Below are 14,139 nucleotides of genomic sequence, written 5' to 3'. Positions count from 1 at the left end.
AGTGTTTGTCTATGTGTGTGCGCATGCGTGTGTGCATATAGTATGTACAATTTTTCCTATGTTGTTTCATTAGAATATAAGTTCCTTGAGAGCAGGTATCATGCTTTTATCCCTCTATGTATCTTCAGTGCTTCACACAGTGCCTCTAGTACTGTTTTAAAAATGTTTGTGATAATCCAATGTTGTAGCTCTGAGAAAATGGGTATGCTGAAGTTAAACATTCTTTGACCTAATGATTCTGCTTCAAGGAATTTACCTGAAGTAAATAGTCCAAGAGAGGAAGAAAATAAATATTTATTCATCTTTAATTTGTACAAAGATGTCCTTTGGCAACATCTTTGGGAAAAGTGCTATTACAATTGGAAACCAAAGAAATGGACCTGGAACTCAAACAAGAAAGCTGTTTTTTCCTTCAAAGACCACAGAAGGGGATAAAGAAGGTTACTTGAACTTGGAATGTAAATTGGACTGGATGGGAGAAAGGATAGGTAGTGCAATACTTGGGAAAAATCCTTTTAGGACTTTTAAGTCACATTCAACAGGGATATCAGCAAAGGCTATTTGAGTACTGGTAAATCTGTCTGAGGGTAGTTGAACAATATGAAACATATGACAGGATGAGGAACTTACTGACTATATATAGATGAAGAATATGACTGGTAGTTTATTTTTGTTTTGTATTTTTTTTTCAATGTATAATGAACAAAAATGAAGAAGATGGGGGCAAAGATATTGACAGAAGTTAGGAGAAAGTATATATTCTTAAGGATCCTTCTTCCTTTTACTCCTTGGATGGTAGTAATAAAGAAGAAACCCAAAGTCTATCCTGGGGGTAATGAGACAGAACACCCTTGGGCTGGGAGAATAGGACTCCTAACTGTGTTATAGTCTTCTCAGATAACCCACTGTGTTCCTAAAGAGACCTCTAGTGTCAATGCTATAACTCAAAAGGATGATCTCTAATGATGGGAATTCAGGTACTCTAAAAGAGTCTTAGGGACAGATGAAATTAACCAGAATAGCTGATACTTGTAGGGCACTTTATACATATGACATCATTCAATTTTCACAACAGCTCTGTGAACGAGGAAGTACAAATGCTATTGTTACAGGAATGTAACTTTTTAAGATCTTCCCTACCCCTAGGTTAAGTACACCTGGAGCCTGTGATGGGAGGCTTGTTTTTCAGGAATGCCCACATCTTGGTGCTTTGTGATTAGGCAGTGTGGGTCAAGAGGGTTGTTACATTCTCTGACCCAGGAGAAGGCTATATATACCCTGATGTGAGACTTTGTTTTGGGGCTCACTTTGAGAAGTGTGTGATTTGACCAGATGAGACTCTGGGAAGCCATTGAGAGACCTCTGTCTTTGAAAACCCAGATGTTGATGCTTTCCTCTCTGGTAACTGTGATTTGGTATGGATGTAATGGTTGTACAGTTGGAGGCCTGTCTGCTTGAAATGTTTCTGTCTGTATACTCTGAAGTTCGGGGTGCTGACCTTTCCCCCCTGAACTAGGTAAATGATATGTTTGATTGATTAAAGCAAGATTGTTAACCCACTTTGAGTTGCTTTCCTTTAGAAAAGCAGATATAAACCCTAATTCCGCCACCCTGGGGACTCTGGGATGCTTGCTGCTACAGCTATAATCTCCATTATATGGATGAGGAAACTAAGGCTGATAGAGGTTAAATGACCCGCCCATGTTCATAGAGCTAGCAAGTAACAGAAGTGGGATTTGAACCCAGGTCTCTTTACTCCAAGCCCAATTCTTTTTTCACTACACTAGGCTTCATCTTCAGAAAACTGGACCTTGTGGCATCCTTCAAATCACTAAGGCAACACCTAGGACAAAACAAAAAAACTAAAAAGGTATGTAATTATCTAACCAGTCCTTCTAGCATCATCTAAGTTTGTTATTTCATCTCAAAAGAAAAATTTTCAGTTGATACCCATAAAAATAACCTAGAATAATACAAACATGTAACTCAAGCACCACAGCAACTGATGGTATACATTCTAAATAAATGAAAAGGTTACCATGGTTTTTTCTCTTCCTTCTGCAAGTTTCCTCTTTTTATGTATGTGTTTGTTACGATCTATTTCTATATCGCCATACACATTTGATACATCCTCAAGAAGAACCAATGGAACTTGACTGGGACTATTAGGACCTATAAGTAAAAATAAAAGTATTCTTAGAAACTTCACCTAATTTGTAAAAAGTTTTTATGAGCCCAACTCTCACTTTTTTCTGATTTTGCTAAGTTCTGCTGCAGGCATTTTTTATTTTTTTCTTTACACTCATTTAGAGACCTTTCACTGGTGGTACATTCATTAAAAAACAAAACTCCAACAGCAAACCTGAACATATCACCTATAGTTAAGCCTTGATGCAAGAATGAGGATTTCAGTTACACTTTCCATCAAAGTTGTTCCTAAAACCAATGTTCATTTTTACCACTCCCACCCTCACAATGAACATTGCTTCAGGACTGTATCAAGTTCTCAGGACTAACCTTGGAAAAGAGATGGCTGTATGCTACTGACATACTGGTATGCATTCTTAAAGAAGACCAGCATTGTAGAGTACACTATCTGATTTTTATACTTCGTGTGAGTTTCAGTGTCAAAATTATTCATGTATCTGCAGAGGTCTTTCATTCTATGCAAAATATCACCAAGGTTTCTGAAAGACAAAAGGTAAACAAATGTTCAACAAATGTTTATTAAACTGTCTACTTATCACAGTGATAAGCACTGTGTTTACAAAGACTAAAAGGACAATAAAGGGGTAAGAACATGATGCCACCTGGTCTAAATTCGCTTAATGGGTTTTATGGCTGTTAACATGACAGACTTGCTGAAGAAAGTCTTGGATGTATATTAAACTGCAGTTAAGAAATTATTTGTAAATAAATACCCTCTACCTTTTATTTTATGTAAATGCAGATCATAGAACTTTGTTTAAAGTATGGTATACCTCCAAAGAACAGGCTTTTCAAATCACACCATTTGTCCTCTATTAAAGAATTGTGACAACAAAGTTAGCAGATAAGATACCAAATCCAAGAGTAAAGACCATTTCTTACCGTCTTCCTTTATCCATCTGCCATTCACATCTCATTCCTATGACAGACAAAATTTTAAACAATCTCTCCCAAGGGTCTACAATCTGGGATGACTTTTCAGTCAGGCCATCTATAATATACTTTTGAGAGCTACGCTTGCTCGGGGACATGAGATCAGGTGTATCTTGGGCTCCTGAAAAGTAAAGGGGGAAATAATATGTATTTATCACTATTATGACTTGGTACTTACATTGCATTTTATGGACAGTAAGATTTGTTGGTTTTAAATATGCCCCTCAGCCCACATGCCACACCCCTCCCATACACACATTCTGTGAGGTAAGCAGGAGGCATTACCTTCATTTGAAAGATTAGGACATGGAGGTCCCGAAGTCTTTGGTCCAAGGTCACACACTGGTATAGCTAGGAACAGAATTTTGAGCTGCATTCTATATAACTTCTGTGCACTAATGTTGTATGACAGCAAGTAGTGTCCAGATCAAGGGAAGTAACAGTCCCACTGTATACGGCAATGATCAGGCAAATCTGCAATACTGTATTCAGCTCTGAATGCCACTTTTTTATGAGGAATGGTTGAAGGAACTGGGAAAATTTAACCTGGAGAAGAGAAGGCTTGGGGAGGGGAAGGTGCCTGAGTGATAACAGTCATCAACACATGGCTATGCAGGCCATCGTGTAGAAGAGGAAGCAGTTACTTTGTGTTGCTTAAGAGGGCAGAACTAAGGCTAATGAGCAAAGTTACAGGGAAGCAGGATTCAATTAAAGTTAAGGAAAAACATCCCAACAATTAAAGTTGTTAAAAATGAAGTGAATTGCCTAATGAGGCAATGAGCCATCCCTGGAAATGTTTATATGAAAAGACTAGAAAACTAGTTAGAGCTGCAGAAGATAATGGTGCCCATGCTGGTAGGGGACTGGACCATCAACAAACAGTTCCTTTTTACTCTAAAGATTCTGTGAAACTTCTAAAACATTTTCATTTCTTATCTGTTGTGATATTTTCTACTACTTGTCTCTGTTCTTCCAAATTCTACCCTGTATCTATCTTCCAAATTAAGCTTAAGTTCCACCTCTTTTGTGACTGCTTCTCTGACCTCTCATCATGGCCCTGTCTATAAAGCACATTTAGGCACTTTATTATACTGTTTCCTGCTAGTTGTTTCCTACATTATCTGTCACTGAATCTTTTTGATGATTCTATTTCCTTATTCCTCACAAGAACTAGTATCATACTAGGTACATAATAAGTATTCAACCAGTACTGCTGTCCTGAATTTTTCTGGTTCTCCAGCACTGGCCAGTCTTTAGGAGGCTTTCAATCTTGCCCTAACTGTTCAACTTCCATTTCTTTCATCTACTTTTTCTAAAATGACAAAATTATCTTTTATGATCAAATAGGGCCATTGGAGAAAAGACTCAGATCAGACTAATCACAATCTGAACCCTAGTTTGGACCCAAACCAGCTTGGCTTTGAAGAGAGCACAAGAAGAACCATATGGAGTGATAATAAAATCCACAAGTCCTCTGGGGCCATTCTTCATGTCACCCAAGTCTGCACCCTCAGATCATCCTTGATTCCTCACTGTCCCTAACCCCATGTATTCAAGCAGTTACTAAATCTTATCGTTTCATAAGGCCACTATCACCTCCCACCTAGACTACTGCAATAGTATTCTAACTGGTTTCCTTGCCTCAGCTCTTGAGAGGCGGCATGTGGATAGTGGATAGGGCAGTGGCCTTGGAATAGGGAAGACTTGAGTTTAAATCCTGTCTCATACACTTACTAGCTGTGTGTCTGGCCAAGTCACTTAATCTGTAATATAATGGGGTTGGACTTGTTCTCTATGGTCTTTTCCAGACCCAGGTCTAAAACCCTATCTTGGAGGATCTTTTCTACACAATCCATCTTGCACCTTGCCAGCGTGATATTCCTGAAGCAGAGGTCTGACCATCGCTCCTAAGCTCTAGTAGCTCCATTTTACCTTTTGGGCTAAATATAATCCCCTCTGTTTGACGTCTGAAGCCTTGCACAAGTTGGCTCCTCACTTCCCCAAATCTTATGGTCTGATCAGACTGGCTCACTTGCTGCTGCTCACCCAGGACACTCCATCTCTCACCTGTGTGCTTTTGTCCTGGCTGTTGCCAATGCCTAGAATGTACTCCCTCCTCACCTCTCAAGATCTCTAATTCCCTTCAAAGTTCAAATGTCACCTCCTATTGACCTTGCCTCTGTCTTCCAGATACTAGTTTTTCCCTTTAAAATTATCTTATATGTATTTATATGTATACACAGCTACTCTAATAGAATGTAAGATCCCAAAGAGCAGTGGTTTTTGTCTTTATATTCTCAATGCTAGTACACAGAAGGTATTGTCATAAGTACTTGTTTACTGACAGGTCAAACAGGAAAAATAGGCTGACTGGAAACACTGTGCCACCTTTCTCCCCCCACCAAAAAGAGTAAAGCCCTCCATTACTTTTCTTTAAAAAGTGAAAAACAAAAAAAATCTTAAAAACTTTTAAGCTTATTAGCTATAACACCATTACATTACATTTCCCAAAATACATTCTTCAGTTTTTAATTTGATGATACAATTTCAGGCAAGTTCACTTACCTTGATGCTGATTTTCTGTCTGGGTAGACCTAGTGACATAATTAATATAAAATTCAGCTGCTTTGTTCAAATACTTATATAACAGGCTGGCAGGTAACCTAACATCAGGATTATTAATTATTAGAGGAAGGACATCACAAACTGTTGAAAGAAAAAAAAATTACTTGGTTTTTTTCCCTACCAGAATACTAGCAAAATATAATTTCACTGGAAATTTAAGAAAACCGGGGCAAACACTTTCCTGGGCAAGTAAAATGTAAAAGTTTACTGAAAATGGGACAATTACATAATACAAATGGTTATATTAATCTGAGTCCCCTTACATACTAGTTGGCATCCATAACATGGCTCTTCCTGCCCACCAATGCCCTGGATGCTTGGCCTGAAATAAGGAAACTGTTCTTACCAAATAATTTTCTAAAGCAGTTGACAGGAGATTCTTGTTCATCAATATTTTCAGCTTCCAACAATGTTTCCCCAAGGCCAACCTGTTTTAAAATAAAAATAAATGTAAATTCAAATGCACACTGGAGGAAGGTTTGATATATTAAAATTCTATAAAGGAAACAGTAACATTTTGTCTTTATATACTTATATTCCCTATTAAAAGATGAATTATTTTTTTCCTAAAGCAAGCATACTCCTTTTACATCTTAAGAGAAACAAAATGAGACATTCATGGCAAAACCAGGAATACAATCCCAAATAGATCATCAGATCTTCTTGCTTCTATTATTTTAGGTGGGAAAACCGAGAAACTGGTACCATTACAACAGAAACTAACAGAAAGCATCAGACGTGAAGCTTGAAGAGCATCATATCTGCATGGAAGTACACGGAGAAAGGAAACTTTCCCCTGTAGGGAATAAATAACTATACCAGCACTTGCTTTTACAGCCACAAAAGTCAAGACTAAAGAGCTCTGAAAGGTAAGAACTAAAGACACTGGGACAGATGGAATTCCTTTAAAACTATAAAGACACCTGTGTATTTCTGGTGCTCCTAGTAAATGTTATAGGAGCTTTAAGGTGAAGAGGCCCTTAAAAGTAACCTCGCCCACGTCTGTAAAGGTTACACATTTTAACAAAGCACTGGACCATGGCAGTGGTGAAAGAAAGCAATATGTTGCAGAACAGGAAAAGCTAAAATCCAAGAAATACAGGAGGGGGTAACAGAATAGGCCAGTCTGGTCAGCAAGCCAGGAAATAGGCCAAGGGAAAAAAACAGAACTGACCTTCTAGAGTCAACAGAACTACTGGAAAAGTGAGACAGAAAGAAAGCAACATGGCCAAAGAAGGGATTGAGCCAGAAGCAAATTGAGGCTGTTGAAACATAATTGTTAGCCCATTCCCAAAACACACCAAAATTAAGAATTTATACATTGTTTAGTCGCAAGGAATACAAAATTTGTACAGCCATTGCTTGCTGAGCACATATTATTATCACAGTTCAGTCACTGTTGATAAGGCAGTTTAATATCTTACAATCAATATGGCAAATTTCTAAGGTTCTCAAGTTTAAAATCCAGACAATTACTACTTACCTCACTGTTTTTACAGGCAAAAGTCAACACAAAATATTTTAAATTACTTGGTTGGTTATCAGTTTCACCTCTACTCTGATCTAAGAAAAATATTCTTAATTGAATGGGAACATTAATTAAGATACAACTGTGTCAAATCTCCTCTTACCCCATGTTGTACAACTGTTTCAGGGAAACGCCTCAAAAGCAGAAGTAACATTTCTGCTCGCTCCAATGTATTAAAGCATTGTTCTGTGGCTTTTAGTAACATCTCACATTGTACTCGACCAGGAAGGGTTTCAAACAGACCTGTTCAAAATAAAATAAAATTTTCTTTTTCTTATTTTTGGAAAATGAGAAAAGACAGACAGGTAAAAGAGTAAGGTATGTTAATGTTCAGACCAGTCAACACAAAATTAATACCCTGTTGTGTTCATTTTTATTATTTCTTGCCAACAGCAGCCTAAAGATAGAAATTCTGTATTGCTAGGGTCACAAGCAGTGCTGTCAAAGTGATATTACTTAAGTGCAGATCTGACCATGTCACCCTTTTCGTCCCCAAACTCCAATGACTTCCTAACACATCTAAGATCAAATATAAAATCATCTGGCATTTAAAGCCTTTTGTAACCATCCCCACCCCTCCCTTTCCAGTCTTCTTATCCTTTACATTTCCCTCACATACCCTAGAGACCAGGGGCTCTGGCTTCCTTGTTGTTCTTGGAATGAGACATGTCATCTCATGACCAAGGTTTCTTCCCTGGCTGTTCCTCATCTCTGCCTTCCAGTTTTTCTGGCTTACTTCAAGGGGCAACTAAAATATTATCTTCTACAGGAAGCCTTTCCTGTCCTTAATTCCAGTGGCTTTCCTCTATACTGATTACTTATTTATCTGGAGTTGTTTTCCTGTTCCCTCATTAGATCATTAGCTCCTTTGGGTAGCTACTGCTTTTTGCCGTTCTTTGTCTCCTCTGCACTTAGCACAGTTCCTGGCACACAGTGGAGGAATAAGGCAGATTCCCTCACTTTTTTTATGAGGACCTAAAATCATTCTGGTTTTTTTTACTGGACATCCATAGGCTTCCTTCTTCTAGGTGAAATAGCCAAACAAAACTAAATAATCTAAATCTTTTTTCCTCCATGTTTCAACTATATTTACAAGAAATCTGGCAATCTGATAGTCTTTTTTTCTATTTACTTCAAATGTAACACTTCACAAAGAAAATTCTTAAGAAACAGCATTCATTCCTTCATCTCTCTGATATGTTTACTTTTAGGCACCTGAGTAATAGCCTATTTTAACTTAGAACATTTCCTTAGGAACAAAGATAAATTCATTTCTCTCCAAGGAGGCTAAGGGGCTTCAAGAAAATGCTCATGGGATTGCTTGACAACCCCTAAACAAATTTAGATTCCAGGAACAACGCCTATATAGTTAGGAACAAGGGTCAAAAATATTAATTTTTATTGGTCAGAAAATCTGAGATTCAGGAAAGTTTACTTTGTAATATGAAGGATTGCCACATTTTACCTCTTAAAAATTGAGTTTGTTTATCCTGGGAATCATTCCTCAATGCAGAAGTAATGACACTTATTTCTCTCCATACCACTGGTTGGTCTGGGAAGTTCACAAACCTTTAAAAAAAAACAAAAACAAAAACAAAACACACAGGATGTCCTAAAAGTCTTTAACAGTTTTAAGTTTTAATAACTTCAGAAATGTTACAAACTTATTAAAAAAAAAACCATTATTTGAAAGTTCAATTATTTAAGTGTCTTTTAAACTTAGGTTTATGAATTTTGAGTAACATATTTGTAATTTTAATTTTAACAAGCATCTTGTCATTATGCACTGAATATATGATAGCTTCTGGATGATACTTTCTCTGACTGGTAGATCAGGAGAAGAGGTCCTTTTTCTGGTTTTCTTGCTCATCTGATCTATTTCCATCAGACTTTTTATTGTGGGGTCATTTTAAAAACGTCGTGTATGCATCAAAACCTTGTTCTTTGGATGATGTTAAGGTTGGGATGACAAATGGTATCTTTTCAGTCATTGAGTAGCTGTTGATGAAAAGTTTTTATGAAGATCAAAAATGTACTAGAGCAATATATAACACAAAATGGTAGTTATGTTGAATTTTAGCAAGAAACATACCAGTGTTTAAAATGTTACCTAATTAATCTTTCAAATTTTATTTTTGCAAATTTGTGACATACTTTTGAAGTTATTAAAACTTAAAAGTGTAATAAGACTTTTGGGATGACCTTTATGTTTTTTTTAAAGTCAATTTATTAATTTTTAACTTTCAACATTCACTTCCATAAGTTTTAAATTTTCTCCCCCTCCCCTCCCTAATACCTCCTCAAGACAGTATGCAATCCGATATAGGCTCTATACATACATTCCCATTAAAGAAACACATTAGTCATGTTGTATAGAAGAACTAGAACAAATAGGAGGAACCAAGAGAAAGAAAAAAACAAAACAAAAAAGAAAACAGTCTGCTTCATTCTGCATTCAAACTCCAGGATTTTCCAACCATGAGTCCTTTGGAATTGTCTTAGGTCCTTGCATTGCTGAGAAGGGCTAAGTCTATCTGAGTCAGTCATCATACACTGGGGTTATTACAGTGTTCTCCTGGTTCTGCTCCCCTCTCTCAGCATCAGTCCATATAAGTCTTTCCAGGTTTTTCTTAAGTCTGCCCGCTCATCATTTCTTATAGCACAATAGTATTCCAGTACATTCATGCACCACAACTTGTTTAGCCATTCCCCAATTGATGGGCATCCCCTCAATTTCCAGTTCTTGCCCACCACAAAAAGAACTGCTATATTTTTGTACACGTGGGTCCTTTTCCCATTTCTATGATCTTTTTGGGAGATGGCCCTAGAAATGGCATTACTGGGTCAAAGAGTATGTACATTTTTACAGCCCTTTGGGCATAGCTCCAGATTGCTCTCCAGAATGCTTGGATCAGCTCACAACACCATCCTCTATGGTTTTACACATGCACACGCACGCACACACGCACGCGCACACACACACACTGAATTTTAAACTTTTGGATGAAAAACTGCCTATAAAAACCATCAGTACTCAAAATATTTTTGATTAAAACAAAAGCTACTGCTTCTCTTTCTTCTAAGTGAAGAAAGGTCTACACCAATAGACTCAAAGAGAACTGCTGAGAAATTGAAACTGACTGGTAAGAAAAAATAAGGCTGCTTAAGAGAAAGCAGTAGAAGCTTAAGGCACATGAAGCTCAGGACACTTGTCTATGCCTTACATTTAGTCCTTTAATAACCATTTATTAAGTGCCAAAAGACAACACTGAAGAACTGCCCCAGCCTCCAATGAACTTTCACTCTAATGGGAGTGTGGGGAGGGGAGAATAGGAGAGACAACATGGGTCCAGCTAAATAGACAAAATGCTTTGGTCTGGAACTGTGATTTGATTGGTATCAAGAAGTTTGGGTGATGAAGGAAGGCCCTCTGCCAATGCAGGACTGCAATTTTAAGTCATAGAGTTGTCTGGAGCACTGAGCTGCCTTGCCAGGGGGTCAGAAGTAGGATGTGAATTCCTCCTGACTCTGAGGTTGGCTCTATATACTGTGCTATTATGCTGGCTCTCAATATGAAATATAAAAGGGATAAGTCATAGAGCTGTGATTTCATGGAATTCTCAGGAATTCAGGGAATTCCCTCTACGAATGCAGGTTTTCTCTAAGAGAATAGAGGAGTTAAGCCACTTTCCCCTGGTCACAACAGGCACATGTCAGAGGTGGGATGTAAGCTCAGGCCTTCCAGGCTCTGGTGATGGGTTTTTAACAACTCTATCATGCTGCCTTCAAGAAACACACAAAGTAATTGGGGGAGGAGGGTGTGGCACTACCAACTAGGGGAAACAAGATAAGCATCCTGTAGAAGGTGGTACTTGAGCTGAGCCTTGAAGGAAACTAGGGATTTTAAGAGACTGAAGTGAGAAGGGAATGATTTCTAGGCAGATGGTGCAGCCTGAGAAAAGGCAAGGAGTCAGAGATGGATTGTCTTCTATACACATGTAAGCCAGTGTCAAGAAATGTCACAGAATGCATGAAGGGAGTAATATGTATATAGGCCTGGAAAGGCAGGCTGGAGCCTTATTGTGATGGGTTTTTAGTGCCTTACACAGAGGAGTTTATGTGTGAGAAGGATGGCCTGGAATGAACACTGAGTCTATGTTTAGCTTTTAAGAAATGTTTACCTACACTGACAAACAACCCTCTTAAACAAATAAACCCTAGTGACCTGGGTAAGCTTACAGATAATTCTTGTACTCCTAGTTCCAGACCCAGATACAAGGCCTCATGTGGAAATTCAGTGAAGAAAATAAGTCAAGTCAAACAGGGGTAAGAGCTGTCTTCACTCACATGTCATACAGGAGCCTTCCAGCTGAAGCCGTCCGCTCTGCATTCCGTTCAATGATATACATCTCATACTGAAACAAAGACCATTCACATTTGGCATTATCCACTGTTTCTGGGCCAGCAATAGCTAACTTCTAACCTTGTTTGCTTCATTCCCAATCTGACTCTCAGTGTAAATTATCACCATCAGTTAACATTTATTGAGAACTCACGACATTTTATTATCAACAAAACGTAAATGTTGAGATTTTTTTCTGTAGTGATAATGTATTTAACAAAATACTACATGTGGCTAAAAACAAATAGAATGTATGGTGGGGTCTGCAGGCCTTTTAGCCCTGCCATTCACTGCAGGGGTTTAGCAATATGTGATACTGTAAAAGTGAGGGGGCCGAGAGAAGTAGGGAGCAGCATCCAATTTCAATTTAAAATGCCTGCTATATGCTATGCATCAGCGATTCAAAGACAAAAATGAGAAACAGTCACCTATCCTCAAGGAGCTTAATATTCTACAGGGAGAAACAACATGCAAATTGATAAACAGACACAATATCATATAGACTTAGAACTGGAAAGCACCTTAGGGTTCCATTTACTCATTTTACAGATTAAGAAATGGAGGACCAGAAAAGAAATAACTCGCCCTTGTTCTACAGGTAATCTGGGACAAAGTCAGGAACTAATAATTTGAGAAAGGAGAGAACACCAGTGCCTAAAATAGAAGAGGACAGCTAGAGAAGAAAATTAAAGAAAGGAGAGGATATGAAAAAGAAGTTTGTGAAGAGTCACCGGATGTCACTAGGAATTACTTCAGATACCCCTATTGTAATAATAATAATGATAAATAACAACAATAGACAGAATTTATATAGCTCGGTACTTTACAAAAATTATTGTTTACCATAACCCTACAAGGAAGGTGCTATTATTATCCTCTCTTAGTAATGATAATACTAACATAAAAATAACGGCAAAAATATGATGCCTTAAGGTTTGCAAAGAACTTTAAAAATACTATCTCATTTAATCCTTAAAACACCCCTCTACAGAGGCATTATTATTACTCCTATTTTACAGATGAGGAAACTGAGGCTGAGAGAAGTGAAGTGACTCGCCCAAGGCCACAGAGCTAGGGAGTGTCGGTAGCAGGATTTGAACTCTGGTCTTCTTGACTCTAATGAGTCACCCAGTTACCTCCTAAAAACAAGTTCACGGATTCCAAGTTACGAATCCCTAATCTAGAACCTGACATCTTCACCTCTGCTCGGTCCTGGGCACAGTACACACGTACATAGTCTCTCTCTGCACACATATGCAAATCACGCAGGCTCTCTCTGAACACACACACGTGTATATACACACACACTCACTATGATAATTTTATCTATACACACACTATACACGCCTTAAACACACGCCCAATATGCACATACACTATACATAAACGAACACCATACACACACTTACTCTATACACACTCACTACATACACGCGCCGATATGTATATACACACACTACAGATATATATGCACACGCACCACACACACACACACACACACACACACGTGCTTTACACCCCACCCCCATAAACACATAGAATGCTCCCACCCCCAGACGTACGCACGCAGGGACACGCAGCGACAGCCCCACAGCCGCACCGACACACGCGAGCGCGCTCCCCCACCACGCATGTCCGGTTCCCAAACACAAGCACGCGCGCGCACGCCGGGCCCTGACCTGGATATTGAAGTCGGCCGGGTATAGGCTGCGCGCGGTGATCAGCCAGGCCTTGGCCGCCCACAGGTCTTGCTGCACCAGTTCCCGGGCTCGCTGCACCAGGAACTCACAGTCCCCTAAGGACGACATAACACTGGAGCAAGCGAGTCCCTTGGACTCGCTGCCCGACCCTCCGACCCCGGGACCCGAACCCGCAGAAAGCCTACTGCGCATGTCCAAAGCCGCGCCATCGCCTCCAGAGGCCGGCTCCATTTTTCCGGATTTTATCAGCAGCTTTTTAGCCCTGCCCCAGGCCGCCCTTTCTTCACGTTCGTTTTCCTGAGCGGTTCTATTTTAGCGGCGGTCCCAGCCACCACTAAACTATGGAGAAGTGGATTTAATCTCCCGTTCGATCCCGGTCCTTCCCAACAAGCATGCGCAAAGGAAAGGAAGTCTATTGGTTCTTTCCTCTGGTCTGGTTGTCCCTCCAATCCCTCTCTTCTTTCTTTTGTTGTAAGCCCTTGAGGGGGAGGAGCGGCGATCCCGGAGTCCGGTCGCGAGAATCTAGATCGTGGGACTGGGGCAGGGGAGGAGCGAGCAAAGAGAGCTTGCGCCGGGACAGTCTGATTGCGCATGCGTCAGGGGCAGGGGGCGGAGATTTGGCTTTTGGCGGTTGGAGTGTGAGAAAGAGGAGAGAGGGGGGTGGGGTGTGAAAGGCTATCCGACCACGTGGGTGCCTTGGGCCGGAAATGAAACGGGAAAGGACGGTAGTAGGGACTTTTCTT

At 39.5% G+C, this 14,139-nt stretch overlaps 1 protein-coding gene across 8 annotated transcripts in view; it reads right to left on the bottom strand.

Annotated features, from left to right (window-relative positions):
• The window catches only part of INTS10 (integrator complex subunit 10), a 45,562-nt gene extending 31,597 nt beyond the window's left edge, over positions 1-13,965 (bottom strand). For 2 of the 8 annotated variants that reach the window (XM_069075781.1, XM_069075782.1), the window contains exons 1-10: positions 13,376-13,965; positions 11,642-11,709; positions 8,760-8,863; positions 7,398-7,537; positions 6,113-6,194; positions 5,707-5,847; positions 3,427-3,492; positions 3,091-3,262; positions 2,518-2,687; positions 2,039-2,172 (exon numbers count right to left, since the gene is read on the bottom strand). In XM_069075781.1, the coding sequence (XP_068931882.1) occupies positions 2,039-2,172; positions 2,518-2,687; positions 3,091-3,262; positions 3,427-3,492; positions 5,707-5,847; positions 6,113-6,194; positions 7,398-7,537; positions 8,760-8,863; positions 11,642-11,709; positions 13,376-13,627 (1,329 nt within the window). In that variant the 5' untranslated portion in view covers positions 13,628-13,965. Of the gene's footprint in view, positions 1-2,038; positions 2,173-2,517; positions 2,688-3,090; positions 3,263-3,426; positions 3,493-5,706; positions 5,848-6,112; positions 6,195-7,397; positions 7,538-8,759; positions 8,864-11,641; positions 11,710-13,258; positions 13,320-13,375 lie in introns of those variants that run through there. The other 6 variants (XM_069075783.1, XM_069075784.1, XM_069075785.1 and 3 more) reach the window with 5 other exon arrangements.
• Positions 13,966-14,139: the final 174 nt, after the last annotated feature.

The sequence above is a fragment of the Petaurus breviceps genome, unplaced genomic scaffold (assembly GCF_028583685.1).
Source record: "Petaurus breviceps papuanus isolate PSGF00001 unplaced genomic scaffold, PetGlider_PUasm1.0 90919, whole genome shotgun sequence".
In the NCBI taxonomy this organism is placed as follows: domain Eukaryota; kingdom Metazoa; phylum Chordata; class Mammalia; order Diprotodontia; family Petauridae; genus Petaurus; species Petaurus breviceps.
Note: the sequence above shows the minus strand (reverse complement) of the source record. Positions and strands in the feature narration are given on the sequence as shown.